Genomic DNA, 23,804 nt, shown 5'->3' on the forward strand with positions numbered 1-23,804 from the left:
AGATGTGGCATCAAAGGTGGCCTTGGCAAAGTTGCCACGGGTGGCAGTACAGCCCCTGGCTGATGTGGAGCAGTCATCAATATTGGCCACCAATATTGGCCAATAGCTTCTTGGCCTTAGGAGCACAGACTGCCAATGGCTCTGTGGTCAGGGATGAGATGCACCAATAGAGAGCCACAGATGCCTGCCACTTTGTACAGAACACTATAGAGCTCGTCAATCTTGTTTCTCCAGTAGCTTCGCCGCACAGGGACAATGGATAGCTTGGCCAAGATGATGGTAGTGGCTACCTCAATAGCATCAAAACCCTTGAACTTGGTCTGCTGGCCAGGCAGAGTCTGCTTCTGCATTGGCATGCTCTTTGGAACCTCATCCTTTAAGGATGCACCCAGAAAAAGAAAAAAAATCAATAGTCTTAGATTCCTTAATGAGCCTGGAGAATGGGTAAATATCCCCCTGGGACTTGATCTTAACCAGGTGGCTGAGCTCGGTGATGGAGATCCACTCCTTGTCTTTGGCTTTACCTCCACAAGCACAGCAGCCTTGACCAGGCCAATAAGACCTCTGCCAAAGCCACCCTTGCCCTCTAATCCTGGGCCCTGGATCCTCTGGGCCCTCCTGCTGCACTGGTGTCATCCACCATTTGGTGTTTTTCAGAAGAAGTGTTAAGATATTTTCATTTCCATTTGTCTGTATGTCGGTTTTTATGTCAGTACCAAGCTGTTTTTATTACTATAGCTCTATTGTAGAGGTTGAGGTCAGCGATGCTGATGCCTCCAGAGGTTGCTTTATTATACAGGATTCTTTTAGCTATCCTGCGTTCTTTTGTTTTTCCTTATGAAGTTGAGTGTTGTTCTTTTCAAGTCTGTGAAGAATTGTGTTGGGATTTTGATGGGGATTGCACTGAATCTGTAGATTACTTTTGGTAAGATTGCCATTTTTACTATGTTAATCCTACCTATCCATGAGCATGAGAGATCTATTTTCTGATATTTTCTTCAATTTCTTTCTTCAGAGATTTAAAGTTCTTATCATACAGGTCCTTCACTTGTTTAGTTAATGTTACCCCAAGATATTTTATATTATTTGTGATTATTGTAAAGGGTGATGTTTCTCTAACTTCTTTCTCAGCCCTTTTATCATTTGTATAGAGGAGGGCTACTGATTTTTTTGAGTTGATCTTGTATCCTGCCACTTTACTGAAGGAGTTTATCAGCTGTAGGAGTTCCCTGGTAGAATTTTTGGGGTCACTTATGTAGACTATCATATCATCTGCAAATAGTGAAAGTTTGAGTTCTTCCTGTCCAATTTGTATCCATTTGATCTCCTTTTGTTGTCTTACTGCTCTAGCTAGAACTTCAAGTACTATATTGAATCAATGTAGAGAAAGTGGACAGCCTTGTCTTGTTCCTGATTTTAGTGAAATTGCTTTGAATTTCTCTCCATTTAATTTGATGATGGCTGTTGGCGTGCCGTAAATTGCCTTTATTATGTTTAGGAATATTCCATGTATTCCTGATCTCTCTAAGACCTTTATCATGAAGGGGTGTTGGATTTTGTCAAAAGCTTTTTCAGCATCTAATAAGATGATCATGTGGAGTTTTTTTTTTGTTTTGTTTTGTTTTTTGTTTTTTTTTTTTGTTTTTTTTTTTTTGTTTTTTTTTTGGTCCCGGCCAGCGGGATCTTCAGGAGAGACCCTAGAAGGGGTAATGGTGAATGAAAGGGACAAGAGACACAAAGAATTGACAGTAAGACAGTATTCTGATCAAGCTGCAAAATTTTATTTTTCCCAGGTGGGTTTTATAGTAAGCAGACCAGGAAACTTTCTTTGGGAAAAGATCAGGGGACTGTTGAGTCGCCAAGCAACCTAACCAAGTAACCTAACCACAAAACATTGTTACTAATGGTCACTGTAGCAGAAAGACAAGGGAATGTTATTTTCTAATAACTCAGGACTTGTCCAGGCATGTCAAAAGTTTCTGGTTAGTGGCTAAATACTGGACAACAGAAACTTAACTCAGGCAGGCAATATGGCATGGCTCTTAAAATTGTCCTCAGCATTTTTTCTTTCAGTTTGTTTATGTCGTGTATTACATTGACAGATTTTCATATGTTGAACCATCCTTGCATCCCTGGGATGAATCCTACTTGGTCATGGTGGATAATTTTTTTGATGTGTTCTTGGATTCAGTTTGCCAATATTTTGTTGAGTGTTTTTGCATCAATGTTCATGAGGGAGATTGGTCTGTAATTCTCTTTCTTTGGTGCATCTTTGTTTGGTTTGGGTATCAGGGTAACTGTAGCCTCATAAAAAGAGTTTGGTAATGTTCCTTCTGTTTCTATTGTGTGGAACAATTTGAAGAGTATTGGAATTAGTTCTTCTTTGAAAATCTGGAAGAATCCTGCACTGCAACCAATCTGGTCCTGGGCTTTTTTTAGTTGGGAGACTTTTAATGACTGTTTCTATTTATTTAAGGGTTATTGGTCTGTTTAAATAGTTTATCCAGTCTTGATTTAACTTTGGCATGTGGTATATATCCAGAAAATGGTCCATTTCTTCCAGATTTTCCAAATTTGTGGAGTACAAACTTTTGAAATATGACCTGATGATTCTCTGGATTTCCTCGTTGTCTGTTGTTATGTCTCCCTTTTCATTTCTGATTTTGTTAATTTGGTTGCTCTCTCTTTGCCTTTTGGTTAATTTGGCTAGGGGTTTGTCTATCTTGTTGATTTTTTTTCAAAGAACCAACTCTTTGTTTCATTGATTCTTTGTATTGTTCTCTTGGTTTCTGTTTCATTGATTTCAGCCCTCAATTTGATTATTTCCTGGCATCTATTCCTCCTGAGTGAGTTTATTTCTTTTTGTTCTAGAACTTTCAGTTGTGCTGTTAAGTCATTGGTATGAGATTTCTCCAACTTCTTTATGTGTGCATTTAGTGCTATGAGTTTTCCTCTTAGCACTGCTTTCATGGTGCCCCATAAGTTTGGGTATGTTGTACTTTCATTTTCATTCAATTCTAGGAAATCTTTAATTTCTTTTTTTATTTCTTTCTTAACCCATTGGGGCTTCAGGTGGGCTTTATTAAGTTTCCATGAGATTGGAGGCTTTCTATAGTTTTTGTTGTTGAAATCTAACTTTAAGGCATGATGGTCTAATAAGATACAGGGTGTTATTCCAATATTTTTGTATCTGTTGAGATTTGCTTTGTGACCAAGCATGTGGTCAATTTTTTAGAAGGTTCCATGGCGTGCTGAGAAGAAGGTATATTCTTTTGTGTTAGGGTGGAATGTTCTGTAGATATCTAATAAGTCCATTTGAGTCATAACATCTCTTAGGCCCTTTATTTCTGTGTTAAGTTTCAATCTGGTAGATCTGTCTTTTGGTGAGAGTGGTGTGTTGAAATCTCCCACTACTAGTGTGTGTGGTTTGTTGTGCAATTTAAGCTTTAGTAATGTTTCTTTTACAAATGTGGGTATCTTTGTATTTGGGGCATAAATGTTCAGAATCAAGACTTCATCTTGGTAGATTTTTCCTGTGATAAATATGTAATGTCCATCCTGATCTCTTTTGATTTATTTTAGTTTGAAGTCTATTTTATTAGATATTAGGATAGCTACACCAGCTTGCTTCTTAAGTCCATTTGATTTGAAAGCCTTTTCCCAGCCCTTTGCTCTGAGGTAGTGTCTGTCTTTGAAGTTTAAGTGTGTTTCTTGTATGCAGCAGAAAGATGGATCCTGTTTTCGTATCCATTCTATTAGCCTGTGTCTTTTTATAGATGAGTTGAAACCATTTATATTGATGGATATTAATGACCAGTGATTGTTAATTCCTGTTTTTTTTGTTTTTTGTTTTTGTTTTTGTTTTTGTTTTTTTTTTGTGTGTGTGGTAGTATTGTTTTTCCCTTCTTTGATATTTGTTGGTGTGGGATTATCTATTGCCTGAGTTTTCATCCCTGTGTTTAACTTCTTTAGGTTGGATTTTTCCTTCTAGTGCTTTCTGTAGGGTTGAATTTGTGGATAGGTATTGTTTAAATCTGGTTTTATCATGGAATATTTTGTTTACTCCATCTATGGTGATTGAGAGTTTTGCTGGGTATAATAGTCTGGGTTGGCATCCGTGGTCTCTTAGTGTCTGCATAAGATTTGTCCATGATCTTCTAGCTTTCATAGTCTCTATTGAGAAGTCTGGTGTTATTCTGATGGGTCTGCCTTTATATGTTACTTGGTCTTTTTCTTTGTGGCTCTTAATATTTTTTCTTTGTTCTGTATGTTTAGTTTTTTGATTATTATGTGGCAAGAGGACTTTTTTTTGGATCCAGCCTATTCAGTGTTCTGTAAGCTTCTTGTATCTTCATAGGTATTTCTTTCTTTAGGTTAGGAAAGTTTTCTTCTATGATTTTGTTGATTATATTTTCTGTGCCTTTGAGTTGATATTCTTCGTCTTCTATCCCTATTATTCTTAGGTTTGGTCTTTTCATGGTGTCCCAAATTTCTTGGACATTTTGTGTTATGACTTTTTTGGCTTTAGTGGTTTTTTTGTTTTTTGTTTTTTTTTTTTTGACTGACAAGTCTATTTTCTCTATTGTGTCTTCAACATCAGAGATTCTCTGTTCCATCTCTTGCATTTGGTTGTTTATGCTTGCATCTATAGTTCCTGTTCATTTAGTCAGAATTTCTATTTCCAGCATTCCCTCAGTTTGTGTTTTCTTTATTGTCTCCATTTCAATTTTCAGATCTTGAACTGTTTCCTTCATCTGTTTAATTACTTTTTCTTGGCTTTCTTTGCTTTCTTCCAATTTTTGTTTGTTTTTTCTTCCATTTCTTTAAGGGAATTTTTAATTTCCTTTTTAAGGAAGTTTTTCATTTCCTCTTTAAGGTTCTCTATCATCTTCTTAAAGTCATTTTTAGGAATGATTTCTTCTGCTTCTTTTGCCTTGCTATGTTCAGGTCTTGCAGGTGTAGAATCACTAGGTTCTGATGTTGCCATATAGGTCTTTACGTTGTTGCTCATATTTTTGCACTGGCATCTACTCATCTCTTCCTCTGCTCGGTGCAGGCAGTGTCTGTGTCTGAGAGTGCCTCTCTGGTTCTAATTGTTAGTCTTTGACCACTAGGAGTTCTTGGTCGAATCAGTGCTGTTGAGCTCTGTTTCTCTGGGAGCAGCTTAGTTCAATCAGTGTTAGTGGGTTCTGTCTCAGGGAGTAGTTGTTTCTAATTGATGCAGGGTGGGCTTATGGCTCCAGTGGTTGTTGGGTTCGTAGGGTTTTTTTTTGTTTTGTTTTGTTTTTGATGGGGGAGCAGGGAAAGGTAGCTGTCTGGTCCCTGGGACTCTGATGGCTGGGGCCTAGGGTCTAGAGACCTGGTCTACTGGTCTGGAGATGCGAGCTTACCTGTTCCCAGTCAGTGTAGGGTGGGCTTATGATTCTGGTGATCCAGTTCAGTGTCTGGGTGGCACCTTCTTTTGTGTTCTCAGGTCACGTTTTGCTCATTCTTCAACTCCTCAGCTGATCTTGTTTCCTCAGACTGCAGATGGTAGGCTTCTGAGACCTCTCCTGAATGGATCTCAACTGAGCAGGTTGTTCAGTAGGGCATTCTCACCCACACCTCCAAGTTGTTGGGTTTCACAGGCAGTATGTTCTGTTCGGGGTCCATTCCTATTTTCTTATATAATAAGGACTACCTGGTGCTAGGGGCGGGGGTAAGGTGATACCACTCCTAGTTGGCTAATCTCTCCCACACTGATGATTGATCACAAAAATTCCCCCACAGATTTGTCTAAAGATGATCTTAAGGAGACATTTTCTCAGCTGAGATTTCTCTTCCAAGATGATTCTACATTGTGTCAAGTTGACAGAAAACTAACCATAGCACACCTCATTATTTCAAATGTTATACGGGGTGGGGTGGGGGGGACCAAAAGATTGCCTAGCTGGGAATAGGGCTGACCATGCAATCCTAATGGCCTGAATTCAATTCCCAGAACCTACATAAATGGCATTTATCTATAGTCTATGCACTTCTAAGACAAACCCTGTTTCACTAACATGGAAGGAAACAACACTCCTGAAAGCTGCTCTGAGATCTTCCCATGTGCCATAACACTCATGCACACCCACAAACACAGTAAATGAATACAGTTTTCCCCCAAGACTGGGTTTCTTTGGTAGCCCTGGCTGTTCTGGAACTCGCTTATAGACCACGCTGACTTCAAACTCAGAGATTTGCCTGCCTTTGCCTCTCAAGTGCTGGGAAAATGAACACATTTTAAAATCAATGTTGTATTGATTTATCCATAAGCCATGGGGACAAGTTGGGATTGACTAATGTCAGCTTATTTCATAGACATGCAAATATTTAAAAACAGTCTATTATTTCGGTTGATACCATTTTACATCCAAAATGCACATAAGATTGTGGATTGAAATTTGTGTTGAGATGATATGTGAATATTTAATATTCTTAAGGAGACATACCCTACTATACATGAATACCATTGTTTCTCTTTTAACTGTCTTCAAGTGGTCTTGGAAAGCATTGCAGTCCAAACATGTTACAAACTTTTACTCAGCATGAAACCAACATTCCTTTTGTTCAGTCATTAATAAACCAAGTCTTAGTCATGTACTCTTCACTTGTTTTGCAGAAGCCAACTGGTAGAGATATTCTGTGAATATAAAGAAAGTCTTCAGAGTACAGAACTCTTCAGCTGTATTCCAGAGCCTTCTGTGAACCTGAAATCTTGCCCAGGACTTCCCACATGTGAGAAGCATGTGTGTGGAGAAGGGAGCATTGGCCAGTCATCTCTAGGTGCACCCCTAAATCATCAGGTAGGACCCAAACCTCATGAAGACCAGGAAAATGGACGGAAGGTGTATAAACATAAGGAGTTTGGGGGCAGTTCCCGTTCTCCTCTGTCCCTTCGGACTCATAAAAGTGCTCACACTGGAGAGGAACCTTCTAAAAATAAGGACTGCAAAGAAGACCTTCCTTGTCTCCAATCTGGTCAAAAGAACAAAGAACATGGCCATGCTAAAAAGCCTCATATTTGCAAGCAATGTGGGAAAGGCTTCACCTATCCCAGTTCTTTACAAACACATGAAAAGAATCACGGTGCTAAGAAGCCCCATGTGTGTGAACTGTGCGGGAAAGGCTTTTCTCGGTTAGGTTCCCTTTCAAAACATAATGTGAATCATTCTTGTGAGAAAGCATTTCTGTGTAATCATTGTGGGAAAACGTTTACTCGTTCTGCTACTCTTCTAAGACATAAGAGAACTCACAGCGGTACGAAACCCTATGTGTGTAAGCAATGTGGGAAAGCCTTTACTGTTTCTCGTTACCTTAAAGCACATGAACTAACTCACACTCGGGAAAAAACTTATGTATGTAAGCAGTGTGGCAAAGCCTTCACATTTTGGAGTCAATATCAGAAACATAAAGTAATTCACAGTGGTGTGAATCCCTATGTTTGTAAGCAGTGTGGGAAAGGCTTTACTTATTCCAGTTCCTTACAATCACATGAAAGAATCCACACTGGTGAGAAGCCCTATTTGTGTAAGCACTGTGGAAAAACCTTTGCTCATTTTGGTAACCATAAAAGACATGAAAGAATTCACACTGGAGAGAGACCTTATGTATGCAAGCAATGTGGGAAAACTTTTAATGATTATGGTTCCTTTCGATTGCATAATAGAGTGCATGCTGGAGAAAAACCCTACAAATGTAAGCAGTGTGGAAAGAATTTAGCTTCTTCTTCCTCCCTTCAGAGCCATGAAAGGAATCACTGTGGAGAGAAGCCCTATGTGTGTTTGCAATGTGGGAAAGCTTTCAGTTTTAAGAGCTCTCTTCGAAAACATAACATAATGCATACTGAAGAAAAACCTTATGAATGTAAGCATTGCAAAAAGGCCTTTCATCATTTTTATTTACTTCGAGGACATGAACGAATCCATAGCGATGACAGACCATATCGGTGTAAGCAATGTGGGAAAGGTTTTTATTATTCTAATTATCTTAAAAAACATGAACAAATCCACAGCAGCGTAAGACCCTATAAGTGTAAGCAATGTGGAAAGGCTTTTCATTATCCTAATTATCTTAAAAAACATGAGAAACGAATCCACAGCAGTGAGAAACCCTACCAATGTAAGCAGTGTGGGAAAGCCTTTTGGTCTTCTGATCAGGTTAAAAAGCATGAACGCATCCACACCAGGAACAGACCCCATGAATGTAAGATCTGTGGGAAAGGCTTTACAACTCCTAATCAACTTCACTCCTGTGACAAACCTTATTTATGTAAACAATGTGGGAAAGAATTTTTGTTTCCATATCGCTTGCAAAGACATATACTAACACATAATAGAACAAATAAGGATGTTCCTAAGTAACACGAGAAAGTCTTCTCTTTGTTAGTTCTCACAGAAATCAACCACATGAGAGTGAAATCGATTATGCTGACAGTGGGGGAAAATGTCCCAACCAGTCATAATGGAGAGAAGCTATTCTTTTGAATTGTTGTGGCTTTTAGTACTAGAAATTCTCTTCAAATACATATAAGCAAGCACACTAGATAAGAGCCTTTTGGAGAAAAGCTACAAGTAATGTAATAAAATCTTCTGCATTCTTTTCATTATGGAGAATATGTAAAATAGATCACACTGGAGAAAAACCTTACACATGCAATATAGGTTGCCTTTAGTTCTTAGGGGGCCCTAAAAATGTAGTAATCTCTTTGGGGAGAAATCCTTCATATATAGTGTGGTGGTTTGAATTAAAATGTCCCTCATAGGCTCATATTTTAATGCTTAGTCACCAGGGAGTAGAACTGTTTGCAAAGATTGGAAGGATTACGAGTGATGGCTTTTTGAAGTAGTTGTGTAAGCTTCTTGAAGGGATTGTGTCACTGGGGTTGGCTTTGAGGTTTCAAAAGCCCAGTGTAGCTAGAGTTTTTCTGGTCCTGCCTGGCCCACAGTCAGGACAAATCTCTCTAACCTGCCAGTCCCACAGCCACTCAGACCCAACCAAGTAAACACACAGAGACTTATATTGCTTACAAACTGTATGGCCATGGCAGGCTTCTTGCTAACTGTTCTTATATCTTATATTAATCCATTTCTATAAATCTATACCTTGACACGTGGCTCATGGCTTACTGGCATCTTCACATGCTGCTTGTCATGGCGGAGGCTGGCAGTGTCTCCCCTCCTCAGCCTTCTGCTTCTCAGAATTCTCCTCTCTGCTTGTCCCGCCTATACTTCCTGCCTGACCACTGGCCAATCAGTGTTTTATTTATACAGAACGATATCCACAGCAGCCCATGGCAGATCCTCTCTTTCCCCCTTTCTCCATGCTGCCAGCTATGATGATAATAGACTAATTCTCTGAAACTGTAAGCAAGGCTCCAATTAAATGCTTTGTCTTATAAGAGTTGCCTTTGTCATAGTGTCTGTGCTGGTTTGAATAGGAATGGCCCCCATAGCTCATATATTTGAGTGCTTGGTGGTGAGGGAATGGTTTTATATGACAAGAATTAGGAGGTGTTGGTATGACTTTGTTGGAGGAAGTGTGTCACTAAGAGTGGGCTTTGGGGTTTCAAATGCTCAAGCCAGGCCCAATGTGTTTCTCTTTTCTCAATGTCTACGGATTCAGATGTAGAAGTATCAAGCTACTTCTCCAGCACCATGTGTGCCTGGTTCCCGCAATGACAATGGACTAAATCTCTGAACTTAAGCCAGCTTCAATTAAATACTTAGCTTTATAAAAGTTGACATGCTCATGATGTGTCTACACAGCAATAGAACACTGATTAAGACCGTAGTTGGTACCAGGTTGGGGTATTGCTGTGACAGCCTGACCATGTTGCTTGTTGGCAGAATGCTTACTGCAGCATACTAATAGGAGCGTGGAAGACAGTGGCACTGAGAGTGATGTAGATTATGATGGTCCAGCTTGAGGTTTCATAGGAGAAGTATATTAATAAGTGGCCTAGAGATCATGCTTGTGATATTTTGGTGAAGAATGTAACTGATTTCTGCCCTTGTTATTAAAAAAGAAAACTGCCTAAATTAAAATAGTTTAGATTGATAACATTAGTAGAAGAGATTTCAAGGTACCCTAGAATTGACTGTTGTGTGATTATTATTGGTTACTGTTATGTAGCTCTATAATGAAAAGGAGTAATCTGAAAAAGGAAAAGTACAAAATGTACAGTTGAGGAGAAAAGAAGTACCAGAAAGTATAATGGAGCTAAGTCCAGTGCTCAAAGAGATAAAAGTTTACAGAAAAGTCTGATCCTAAATGTAATAAAGGATGACCTCAGGACAAGACCCCGCCTAGCTAAGCTTCCAACTTGTGAAAAGGAATCAAAGAAAAGTTCAGGGCAGGGTGTAGTAGAACATGCCTTTAATCCAAGTACCAGGGAGGCAGAGGCAGGCAAATTTCTGAGTTGGAGGCCAGCTGAGTCTATAGAGCAAGTTCCAGGACAGCCAAGCGTATGCAATGAAGAAAACCATTAGAAACAGAAAGCTGGTGAAAATGTATTTTAACAAGAGGCCATGTTCCAGCCCCAGCAAGCAGATGAACTTGGCAGCTTTGGCAACTCAATTCTGGCTTTAGAGTCAAGGATATAAAAAAAGGATTCTGGAACCTCCTTCTTATTGTATATATGATAAGACTGTGAAACTGGAATTTGTGTTTGCATTAATTAAATAAAATCAACCTTGGGTCAGGAGGTAGAGCCAGCAACTAGTTGACAGAAAGTAATCATAGAGTCAGAGGAAGTCCAGAAAATGGATAGAGAGACACCCAGGAAGTAGTACAGAAGGACTTTGAGGGTGGTGGTCCTTTTGGTTTGGAGGAATGGAAGAGATGCTCTCTTTTTTGAGATGCTTGAGAAGAGAGAAGGTCAGCTAGTTGCTCCTCAGCCTCTCTGAGCCAATAGGTTTTCATCCCAGCCTCTAACTCCTGAGACTTTACTGGTAAACAGAATGATAGAGATTTAGTTAAAAACTGTGTTTGTTGGCAGCAACAAGAGGTAGATCCAGCGGAAAGGAGAAGTCCTGCTGGGTCACTGCCAGAGAAGTGGGTCAGTAACTGTGGAGCCTCAGTTACTGGCTGAAACAGCAATAGATTCAGGTACAGTCACTGTGACCACAGAAAAAGAACACCCTCTATGGCTAAGAAAGATGTTGAGGCCAAGCACGTGTCTCTGCCTGGAGGCCCAGGAAAGCCTTTGTGTGAAGCTGTGAAGATAAAGCCTGGACTGCCTTGGAGACCCCCAAGATGTTGGAGATGCCAGAGTTGTGGGAAACCTACAAAGGAGAGTTGCTAAAAGAGTGTGGAACCAGCCCAAGAGAAGGGAGTGTGGTTTGGTCCACAAAGCTGAAAGGAGTGGGTATCTGAGGAGCACTTTTGACATCAGATAAGGAGATGTAGAATTTGAACAGTTTGAACTTTGCCCTGCTGGTTTCCAACCTTGCCTTGGTCTAGTATTAACCTACTATGCTCCCTTTCTTCCATTTTGGAATGGTAATGTATATTCTGTGCCATTGTATATTGGAAGTATGTGGTCTGCTTTTTTATTTTATTTTACAGGGGATTACAGTTAAGAGATTCCCTTGAATCTCAGAAGAGACTTTGAACTTTGGACTTTGAAACAGTGTTGAGACTGTTACAGACTATGGAGACGTTTGAAGTTGGACTGAATGCATTTTTGCATTCTGATATGGCTACAAGCCTATGGTGGATAGGGAGTAGGTTGTGATGGTTCAAATAGGAATGTGCCCCCATAGGCTCATATATTTGAATGTTTGGTTTAGGGAGTGGTGTTACTTGACAGGGATTAGGAGATGTGGCCTTGTTGGAGAAAATGTGTCACTGGGGGGTGGGCTTTGGAGTTTCAAATGCTCAAGACAGAACCAATGTGTCTCTCTTCTCCCTGTTGCCTACTGATCTGGATGTAGAACAATCAGCTCCTTCTCGAGCACAATGTCTACCTGCATGCTGCCATGCTCCCTTTCATGATAACAATGGACTAAACTTGTGAACGCTAAGCAAGCTCCAATTAAATGCTTTCCTTTATAAGAGTTGCTGTGGTCATGGTGTGTCTTCATAGTAATAGAACAGTGACTAAGACATAGGGAATCTTACAAAGCTTTCAGTCATCCCAGGTTCAATTATAGACACTCACTGTAGAGTAGAAATCTCACTATAGAGTGGCCTGAAACATAGAATTTGTAAAGTCTCCATAATCACTTTGTTAACACTTATAAGAATGTATTGAGGCTGGGTGGTGGGTGGCCCACACCTTTACTGACAGCACTTGGAAGGGAGAGGAGGGAGATCTCTGACAGCTTGAGGCCAGCCTGTTCTACTAGTTTCAGGACAACCAAGACTACAAAAAGAAACCTTGACTTATGGTGATACTTTATTTGTACTGAAATGTGATTTTATTTGTATGTTAATAAATAAAGTTGCCTGGGGGGGGTCAAAGCTAATAGCAAGCTATAACAGAAGCTGGGCAGTGGTGGTGCATGCCTTTAAACCCAGGAATTGGAAGGCAGAGCTAGTCAGATCTCTGTGTTCAAGGATATAGAGACACACATGGAGACACATGCCTTTAATCTCAATACCAACCATAGAAGACCTGGAGGTCTGTATAGATGGGCAGTGACAAGGAGGTCATGTGGTTGGGTTTACAACCAATGAGAAGGCAGAATAGAAAGTCAATAAAAACACAAACATAGGAAGTAGGTCTCTGGCTGAAGAGGACAACAGGAACAGTGAAGGGTAAGATTTTTAGCTCTGACCTCTTGGGCTTTCATCTCTGCATTGGTGCTGTGTTTCTTATTTAACAAGACCATTCATCTACATTGACTCAAAATAAAATAAATAAAGAATGTATAAGAGAACTCCTGGTGTTAGAAACATGTAGGGACATTGCTTGGTTCAATTCAAAAATTAAGAAATATCAAGGGGCCAGGTGGGGTGGTGGTGGTGGTGGTGGTGCATATCTTTAATCCCAGCACTTGAGGGGCAGAGGCAGGCAGTGAGTTCAGGCGAGCCTGGTCTATAGAGCTAGTTCCAGGATAGCTAGGGCTACATAGAGAAACCCTTTCTTGAAAAGCCAAAAGAAGAAAAGTTAGGTTTAAGAAACAAGTTTCATTACAAGAGATATTTGATTTTAATCTGACAATCTCACCCACTGAGTCTGTGTGTTCTTAACCATTGAGCCATCTGTCCAACACCTCTATCTGCTTCTTTGAATCAGGCTGTAGCTAGGAAGCCACTACTAGTCACCTTGATACTTATTATGTAGCCTAGGCTGGCCTCAAGCTCACTACAACCCTCCAGTCTTCTATCATAATATGTTTAAGTAGTATTTTGACAGGAGATATATATGTCCTCATTAAAAATATCACACAGAAAAAGTCGTTTTTCTTCACTTGCACATTCCTCCATTTTAGTAAACACTTTTCCACTATATCCTTGTCTAATCTACTTAATAAAATATGTGAATTTAGTAACCTTTTGTTCCACCCTAATTTTAAATTTAAATTTTCTTATTTTTTACTGATTTTGTTTTTTTATTGAAAAATTTTTCATATAATGTATATTGTCATGATTGCCCTTCTCTCATCTCCTCCTAGGTTTCCCTCTGCTATCCAACACCACTCCTCCTCTCTCTCTAGAAAACAAACAGCCAGATAAATGAGAATAAAATAAACAAACAAATGAACTGGTATGAGAAATGCATACATGTAACACTATGGATTGCCCAGAATCCAGGGAAGATGCTACATCCAGCATGGGATATCTGAGGGGAAAAAAAAAAAATCTACGTACACTACGCTCTCATACCTGTTAACTTTATTCCTCTAAGACAAAAATTCTATCTTTATAGCTACAGCTCCATCAGGCATTCAGGGTAGGAATAAATCTAGATACACCAAGCTCTTTGTCTATCTACTTTACTTCCCTGGGATGAAATCCTGTCTACATAGCTTAGTTTTGTCCTGACACTCAGTTCCTCTTTGTCCTCTTTTACACCTCTCATAGTCCTGCTAACAACTAAGCTCTTATACTTTAGCCTCATCTTCGTCCTCTGTTTCTTTGCCCTTCCATCTCTACTTGCTCTCTACTCCTGGCTCTGATGAATTCTAAAGAGTTCTGCCTTACCGTCTACAAAGCCTCTGAGTTCTTCCCTTCTGCCTGGTCATGCCATTCTGTCTACCTCTACAGAAAATGCCTGTTTCTTCTTCCCCCTGCCATGTGGTTCTCTGCCTCCTCAGGAATGTTGCACCACCTTACTTTCCACCTTGATATGTAAAAACCTCTTTTGGGGCTGGAGAGATGGCTCAGAAATTAAGAGCACCAACTGTTCTTCCAAAGGTCCTGAGTTCAATCCCCAGCAACCACATGGTGGCTCACAACCATCTGTAATGAGATCTGGTGCTCTCTTCTGTATACATAATGAATAAATTTAAAAAAAAAAAAGAGTTGGGATGCACTTTTAAAAAAAGAAAAAAAACAAAACTCTTTTGTTCTCAGTCAATTGCTCTGGAGAGCAACTAGGATGTTTTGAGCTTCATTTGTACAAGAAAGCTATGCATCTACTGTCGGCTTGGCTTTGCCTATGTGACTTTATCCAAGTATTGGCCTGAACAGGAAGTTCACATACACATTCTATGGGAATTGTGAGCACAAGAAATTCATAAGAAGGCACAGCTGAGTCACGCATGGAGACCCCCAAAAGACCATCACAGAGACCGAATCCCATATGTAAAAGCTTTATTCAAGCTCCGGGGCTCGATCCCTCTGTTCAATGCAGGTGCATTGGTGAGAGCAGAGAGCCCTGAGCTCATGTGGGGCAGAGTTTTTAATCATAGCAAAGGTTGGGGTGAGGGGATTTTCAGGGTCCAGGACCCTGATTGGCTGACAATTGTCTAAGGGTATCTGTAAAACAAAAAAAATAGGTGTGTGCTAGACTCAAGGACATCTGACCACCTTATCTAATGGTTGGAATGCTTGGGATGTCAGGTACTTCCTCACACCTGGGCAGAACCCTGGGTGGTATCAGCTTAAGGCTTTTCATGGATCTGGGTGTTGCCTGCCAGTAAGCCTGTCACAGAAGCTGTGTCTAAGCCCCTAAGCCTGTCATGGCTGATGTGTAGTCAAGCTGTTTTGGGGCCCTTCACATGTAACACCAAATAGTCCATGCTAGATGGCTTCCCACTTGACTGACCCTTGGCCTGGTCAAGGTATAGCTTTAATATACAGCTGGACTCCTTATAATATATTCTTGTGGCTTGCCACATATGACAAATTGCTAAACGGTCTTATTAATAAAAAAAAAAACTGGAGTTGGATATTGAGATTAAAACTGAGAGATCAGAGGAATAGGACAAACCACAGCCAACCTCACCTCACCGACACCTTAACCCCCAGAGGGAGACCAATTCCTTTATACCCACGCCTATATGCTTTCTGTGCCTGATATCTCACTTCCTCTCTCCACCCAACTACATCACTTCCTCTTTCTGAAAAGCTCTGTCACTTCCTGTCTGCCTATACAGACCTCCAGACTGATAGACCCCAGACCCAGGGCACTACCTTCTCGAGGGGGCGTCCCAAGAACCCAGACTCTGATCCAGTTGATGCAACAGCAAGAGGTATTTATTAATGCGGTTGTACATTCAGGCAAACTCAGCTCCAGAGAGCAAGAGTCACGCCTATTGCAATCACATGGGTACTTTTAAAGGAAAAACCCACAGAAGCCATAAGGTTACAATTCCCATACAATTTCGTTTCACAAGATCATGGTCTGATCACAGAGTGGGTACAGTCATGTCTGCATGTACCTTCTTCCTGAAACCTCAAGGGGGGTATCAGGGCGGGAGTGGAGTTTACACAAAGGTCACAGTGGTCCTTCCTGGAACACTTGCAACTATCCCAGTCACAGTTGAGCACATCTCTTAACAGAAATCTTTTTACATTGTTACATTGTTGCAGGGGTGATTGAGTAAAGACTGAGTCAGGTTGCCCTTGGAACTAGTTTTCTTTTTTAGCTCCTTATTCTCCTGGGGCTTGGGGGGTGTAAACCTGAAGGATTAGGGTCTTTCATTCCCCCATTTTCTTTTGGCAAATTTTAATCTTAAAATTATGGTATTACATTTTCTGGAATTTAGTAACTCATGGCCTGTTTTAGTAACTCATGGCCTGTAATGACCATGCACAGTTAGCTGTCTTGTCTCTATGCCAGGGAGTCTTCTTTTGACACAGCATTTCATCCTTTTCTGAACAGGGAATATGGGATGATATATTCTCTTCTGGAACTGCTTCGAGCTGGAATTGGGGCGCAATTGTCACGCCCTCCCCCCAAAGGCTGAAAAGCTAGTCAAGGACTGGGCAAAGGGGCATTTGTCAGTAGCATGTAGCTGCCTGACCCCATAGGGACAGAGAAGAATCATGTTAGCTGGAGTGGTTCACGTTAGCCTTTAGCAAGTCCGGAGCCCACAGTCGTCTGGAGCAGTGGAGTCAGCAACTGAAATTTGGAGGTGACTGCCAGCCAAGTAGAAATCTGTTGAGACAAATTTAAACTAGGAACAGAAGTTAAAATTTATGAACTTATTTGGAACCCTTATGTCCATACCCTTAGTAATGGGAAAAGCAGTAGTCCCAAGACCAGGAGAGAGGAAAATTAGCATCTTTAGGAATACTCATCTGGGGTGATTTTGACCTCTGTGAAGTGGGTCTAGGTTTTTGACTCTTTTGATCCTTTGAGGCCTATTTACAAATGACATAAAAGTTTTAGATACATTAGTATTACCAATCTGTACTGAAATTTACATTGTAGACAAAGCAGATAATGGGTATCTGTAAAACAGCAGAAGTGGAGTCATACCTTTGAGTCCCAACAAGATTTGGGCATTTTTCTTCTGCCCAGAAAGCCAGGTATAAGTTGGACAGAGATTTTTGGCCTGGTGAGAAGCACTTTTAGGTTTACATTTAGACATATTTAGATGACATCTAAAACAAATCTAAAATGTTGAGATTGTGACTGAATAGTAAATAGTCATTGCTCTACCAGCTCATCAGGACTCCCAAATGTTAAGCTCTGAACCATAGAACAGGAGAGTAATCTGAAACATATCTCATCTTAGACTCATATCTGAACCTTTATGATTTATTTAAACTTTTATATCTTAGAACAATTTTTTAAAGTGAGCTATCAAGCTAGCTATGGCATTGCAGAAGGATCTGGTTTGTGTGATGCTGCCATGCTGACAAAGTTAGAGCTAGCCTAGCCATCAGTACTGTCAGAGATCTGAGAAGGATAAACTATATCTGAGTGCAAACCAAGAAGCTTCCAATCCTATAAATTACAGGGACCAATCCCTACCCAGGTCTCCATAGTGTTGGAGGCACCAGTCAGAACAGAATCAATCTTCTTCTGCCATCAGGCCCATAAGGCAGAGTATTTTTCTTGTAGAATAGGGACACGGAAGGCTGACCTTGACCAGGCAAAAGGGTGCAATCAATTCCAGTGTCCTACTGCTTGTCCACAGTCTGGGCTGGGTCCTGGCGGCAGGCATTGCATTGGGGCATCTTGCCCTGTGGTCAGCGTTGTCATAATCCAGGCAGAGACATTGTGGTGCCTCATACGTAATCTTCTTTGGAGACCTTGGGTCACTGCTAGGATCTGGAAGCCTGTCTGATATAATAAACTTTTAGATCAACATTTAAATGCCATATTCTGCAGATCTCTGAAGAATGAGGGCGGTCCAGGTGTCTGGATAGAAAAATTTTGTTTCTAATTACTTGTTTCAAGCTCAACCCTGAAAACATATGCAAGGGACTGAGTAAATGAGTAAACTTATCTCTGTAATATTACATCAGTATTTATTCACCCTGACTATAATTAAAAAGAAACTTGATCACTAATGACTGACTATTAAAAACAATGCTTTTAAGTTGAAGCTCTTCTAGCATCAAATACAGGTTCAGTAAAGAAACCAAATCAAAATATCAATATAAGACATATATATGTATCAGCTTATCCAAATAACTTAAGTTTAACAAACTTAGCAAATACAAGGAGGCTAGACAACATTCTTAAGCCTGAATGTACCTTGGGTGAGGAGAAACATTTTTTAAGTCATTGGTTTTTAACTATAAAAACCATTCTTAAAGGATTAAGATCTCTCAAATGTCTTCTGTAATAACAATAGTTCCCCTCCCCCTTTTTTTTACTTTAAGGGGGAGAAAACATGGCATCATCATAATCTGTATAAAGTAAAACCAAGCTCCAGAGTACAAACAATCCCAAAGTTTAATATCTGGGATTTATTTGTAATCTTTCTGGTTCTTTTACTTAGAGGCTTGGATGATTTCTTTGACCATACCTTTGGCAGCGCATACATAGCCTGTCTGTTCTATTTTATTGTGGCCGGTGTTTCCAGTGATCATTACCTGACACTGGCAATTTTTAAAACTGTTAAGGTCCACCACTGCAACCAGACTCTTTGGAACTCTAGTCCTGCCATATATTTGCAAACCTTAGCTGTTTTCTATGATCCTTTTATGTCTTTAAAATCATTATCATTTTACATGGGTAAATCTTAAATTACAAAGTTTAGCTGCCAGAGCAAGGTATATTCCTGTGTATAAAAGCATTGATGTGTAGCTTTAATATTTATCAAATATCTTATTCATTAAACATATGTTGTTATCTATTTAAATTTTCTAGAAACTTGCTGTTGAACACTTGATATAGACATAAGTACTTAGGTGTTACATATATATTTTTTAAAAAACAATAATTACTTGTACACATACACACAGTTGGATCCAAGTTACCTACCTACCTACATACATACAGTTAAGCTTGCTTACATTTCCAAGTCACATACCTGTCCATATATACACATAAGCAATTTGCAGAATCATTAGCTATTTTTAAGATGAAAACCAACCAGAATTAACTTTCTTTTTTTTTTTTTTTTTTTTTTGGTTTTTCGAGACAGGGTTTCTCTGTGTAGCTTTGCGCCTTTCCTGGAACTCACTTGGTAGCCCAGGCTGGCCTCGAACTCACAGAGATCCGCCTGCCTCTGCCTCCCGAGTGCTGGGATTAAAGGCGTGCACCACCACCGCCCGGCCAGAATTAACTTTTAAATTCAGTATTTGCAGGTACAAGAAACCATAACAAACAGTTTACTGGACTTTTACAACCTTTCGTATCAAAGTCTTTTTTGTGATTCCCCTCAATAATCTAGAATATATTGTAAAAGTCACAATATTTTAAACAAGAACAGAAATACATGCATATATCATAACAAGAATAAATCTAAATTTGCATCAGCACTGTACCATAGACAAGAAACTGTCGGTTAGCCTCATATAGGGAGTGACATTCCCTATATGACCCTGATCAGGTTTTAGCCCCAGGGAAGGTCTTGGGAGGCCCACCCAACAGCATGGGAGATGAAAGGACTGGAAGGCATGCACCATGGGGACAAAAGATTGCTGTTAATCTCAGACTTTTAAGTACACGAGAGAGCAGCAAACTGAAAGTGACTCCATGCCCTGGCTGGGCCCACAGACCTGTAGGCCACTCCTCAGCTGTGACCCTGGAAGGGCAGTTAGTTCTCCACCAGCCCCACACTCTGAGCTCCTCCTAGCTCCAGCTGGCTCCTGCCAGCTCTGCCCCATTGCTCACAGGCCGCCTAGCCTTCTCAGTGGTGCTCTGGGTCCCCAAAACAGCAGCTGTGCAGCCGCTGCCTGCAGGACTCATTGCAGAGCTTTTTGTTGCCTGCTGCCTGCCCTCTGGTCAGAGAGAGAGCAAGGAAGCAATGGGGGAGTTCGGTGAGTGGCCGTCCCCGAGTGGAGGGGAAAAACCTGTGACACCCCAGTGTCTCTTCCCTGCCCTACCCTATCACAGCGGGAGCCGAGGCCACTGCTTGGGGGAAGGGAGGGATCTGGTCAGGGAGAGTGGTCTCGGCTGGGATATTTTCCCCTGTGCTGGTGGGTGGATCGGCATAAGGGGGGGTGACTTCATCATTAGTCTCCCTGGTCCTCTGGAAGGACCAGGGGTTTCTCCTTTTTTTAGATTCTTCACGCTGGATTTCCTTAAGAGGGTAAAGGGAGGAAGCAGGAAACGGTCGGAGGGCAGCCGGGGCTGAAGGGACAAGGGGAGTAAGGGGAGTTTGAGAAGGAAGAGGTGGGGGTCGGGGCCCCAGGATTGCTGGGGCAGATGAAGCAGTGAGAAACGGCTTTATCCAGACAGGTGGGTCTCTGGCTAAACTCTCCCAGACTGAAATGTAAGGCACTTGATCTGGGTGGTCCTTGGTCAAAGATTTGAGCCTTCACCTGTGAAATGATGTCAGCGTTAAAAGTCCCATCCCCCGGCCAGCCGGCCCCAAAGGTCAGCCATTCCGAGGAACAGAAGGTGATCCATTTTTTTTTCTTGATGTCCAGAGAGGCGTTGTGAGCCCGGGTGAGGACATCCCTCCAGTCATCTAAAGTCAGACTTAGGGGGGTAGTTAGTTGTTGCCCCATAGAGAGGGAATTAAGAGGTAGAGACAGACAAAGACAGATAGAACATAAAATGGACAGACACAGACTGCGCGGTGGTTGATCCAGCCACAAAACTGAAAGTACAGATTCAGATGGGAGTGGCTGCGAACAGCCTGCAACCCCCCCCCCCCCCGAAGGAGAGACACTGTGTCTGCCTCCTTCCTCCAGACCACTCCAGAGGAAACCTCCAGAGGGGGGACCCGGGATGTCTGAGCACATCTGCTCCCCTCACAGGTCCCAGATACAGGTCCTGTGCGCACCTCCTGCGCAGGCACAGAATACAGATGCCAAATCAACCAGACAAAGGACAAGGACACAATAACATAAAACATAGATCGAGCTTGTTTTTACCTCCAACTGGCAAGGTGGGGGTCCGGGGGCACCCCAAAAATCTTGGTGGAACCTCCAAATGATAGACCCCAGACCCAGGGTACTACCTTCTCGAGGGGGTGCCCCAAGAACCCAGACTCTGATCCAGTTGATGCAACAGCAAGAGGTGTTTATTAATGTGGCTGTACAGTCGGGTAAACTCAGCTCCAGAGAGCAAGAGTCACGCCTATTGCAATCACATGGGTACTTTTAAAGGAAAAACCCACAGAAGCCATAAGATTACAATTCCCGTACAATTTCATTTCACAAGATCACGGTCTGATCACAGAGTGGGTACAGTCATGTCTGTATGTACCTTCTTCCTGAAACCTCAAGGGGGGTATCAGGGCGGGAGTGGAGTTTACACAAAGGTCACAGTGGTCCTTCCTGGAACACTTGCAACTATCCCAGTCACAGTTGAGCACATCTCTTAACAGAAATCTTTTTACATTGTTACATTGTTGCAGGGGTGATTGAGTAAAGACTGAGTCAGGTTGCCCTTGGAACTAGTTTTCTTTTTTAGTTCCTTATTCTCCTGGGGCTTGGGGTGTGTGTGTAAGCCTGAAGGGTTAGGGTCTTTCATAGACCTTTATGGTTGACTAGTGTTGGAATTTAAAGGCTTGTGCACCTGGCTCTGGTCCTAGTGTGGCCTTGAACTCACAGAGATCCAGATGAATTTCTGCCTCCTGAATGCTAGGATTAAAGGCATGTGCTACCATTGCTTGACTTCTATGTTTAATATAGTGGCTGGCTTTTTCCTCTGATCCTCAGATAAGATTTATTGGAGTACACAAATAAAATAACACCACATATACACATACAGACTCCCACAGACTTAAACAATACCCATAAAAAAGTAAAATAGGAAAACATAAAATAGAAACAAAAGACCAGAAAAGATGAAAAATGTCCAAAGCAATATGAGACAGCAAATCTCCAAAAATACCATTGGGTTCATTCTGTGTTGACCATCTACCACTAGGCCTAGGGCCTCCTCTTAAGTGTGGTTTTCATACTCAATGCAACTCCATTGGGAAAAACTAATTTTTCCCTAGCAAATGACTCTCAATTGGAGATAGCTTCTTGGTGTAACAGGGCCCCAGACTTTAGCATAATTGACTCCATGATGTCCTGTGGAATAATCCTGTACACTGTGGAAATATGTTGCTCTCATTGTTAATAAAAAGCTGATTGAACTGGGTGGTAGTGGCGCACACCTTTAATGCCAGCACTCGGGAGGCAGAGCCGGGCAGATCTCTGTGAGTTCTAATCCAGCCTGGTCTACAGAGTGAGATCCAGGACAGGCGCCAAAACTATACAGTTAAACCCTGTTACAAAAAACAAATAAACAAACAAACAAAAAAGCTGATTGGCCAATAGCTAGGCAGGATTTTCAGGGCAGAAAGAATTCTAGGAAGAAGGGCAAGGGGAGTTGCCAGCCAGATGAAAAGGAAGCAGGACATGCAGGAGAGGTAAAAAGCCACAAGCCTCTGGGCAGCACGTAGATGAAAAGAAATGGGTTAATTTAAGTTATAAGAGCAAGTTAGTAATAAGTTGGAGCTATCAGTTAAACATTTATAATTAATAATAAGTCTCTGAGTGGTTATTTGGGAAGTGGCTGGTGGAACAGAGCTGATTGCTGTCCCAACAAAAAACTCTGCCTACAATGATGGACGTGTCATTCAGGCTGTAACTCAGCATGTAGACAGCACTGCCTGACAAAATAAAAACAAAGGCCTTGCTATTTACCTCCTATAGTGCTGTGTCTGGCACTACATCTGGCACTGCGTCTGGCACTGCGTCCCGCTCTTGTTAACCGATGTCAACCCAGAATATGGTTTCTGTGCTCACCCTGAGGAAGGTTGAGCACCCAGTGTAGTCACTGGTCAACTAATAAAGACTTTCTATTGTCTTAAACCCGCGTCCAAGCAGTCTTCTCTGGTGAATAACCCACAAAACTTGGTACATTTCAATTTTCAAATGTAGCTGGGAATGGTAGATTATGGCTATAATCTTGGCACTCTGATGGAAGAGGCAGGATGATTTCAAGTTCAAGTCCCACCCTTGGTACATAGTGAGTTCATGGTTATCAGGACTATATAGGAGGACACTTTAGATAGATTTTTATTATATTTTAAAATTATGTGTCTGTTTGTGGGTATGTGTCTGAAGGTACCTATAGAGGCCAGAAGTGCTGGATACCCTGGAGTTGGAGTTACATGCAGTTATGAATTTCCCAACACAGGTTGCTGGGAACTGAAGTCCAGTCCTCTGTAAGACTGGTAAGAACAGTATACCCTTAACTGTTCGGCAATCTCTCTAGCTCCTAAATTACACTTTTGCCTGATTATATAAGGTGGTTTCTATAGGACACAACCTTAGAGCCTAGGTCTTTTCCTCAGTGTATTGTATTGAGATTCATCCATGATGTATATGTCAAGACTTTATATTGTTTAGTGGGTGGAATGCCCTCTTGAAGAAGAACCAAGAGTTCACTTTGGTGAACCTAGTATGTTGATTCATTTGTTAAGATCTTGGCCCTTTTTCATCCGTGTGCTGTGGTTTTCACCACAGAACCCCTGCAGGTACTTTTTTATATTTGCATCTCCAGGTACACAATACTTTAATAATTGACTGTTTAAAGGATTTTTTTTTTTTTTTTTGCCCATTGTTAATCATTTAACTTCACAGGCTTTGGTGTATATTTTTATGATTACTTTTATTTGTGTGTGTGTGTTGGATGCACTGAGTGACCAAACTGTCCGTATAGGGCTGTGCTCATGGGTGGAGGTGCTGTTGGAGCCCCCATTCCCAGGTCAAGTACAAGCATCACAGTCCAAATAACTCTGCCCTTGGGAGCAGCCTTG

General features: G+C 41.2%; 1 protein-coding gene across 1 annotated transcript in view; it reads left to right on the top strand.

Annotated features, from left to right (window-relative positions):
• LOC102925729 (uncharacterized) overlaps window positions 1-12,080 on the top strand; it is a 28,528-nt gene extending 16,448 nt beyond the window's left edge. The window contains exon 4 of the mRNA XM_016009550.3: window positions 6,644-12,080. Coding sequence (XP_015865036.2) covers window positions 6,644-8,384 — 1,741 coding nt within the window. The 3' untranslated portion in view covers window positions 8,385-12,080. The remainder of the gene's footprint in view (window positions 1-6,643) is intronic.
• The last annotated feature ends 11,724 nt before the right edge of the window (window positions 12,081-23,804 follow it).

This window comes from Peromyscus maniculatus, chromosome 22 (genome assembly GCF_049852395.1).
Source record: "Peromyscus maniculatus bairdii isolate BWxNUB_F1_BW_parent chromosome 22, HU_Pman_BW_mat_3.1, whole genome shotgun sequence".
In the NCBI taxonomy this organism is placed as follows: Eukaryota; Metazoa; Chordata; class Mammalia; order Rodentia; family Cricetidae; genus Peromyscus; species Peromyscus maniculatus.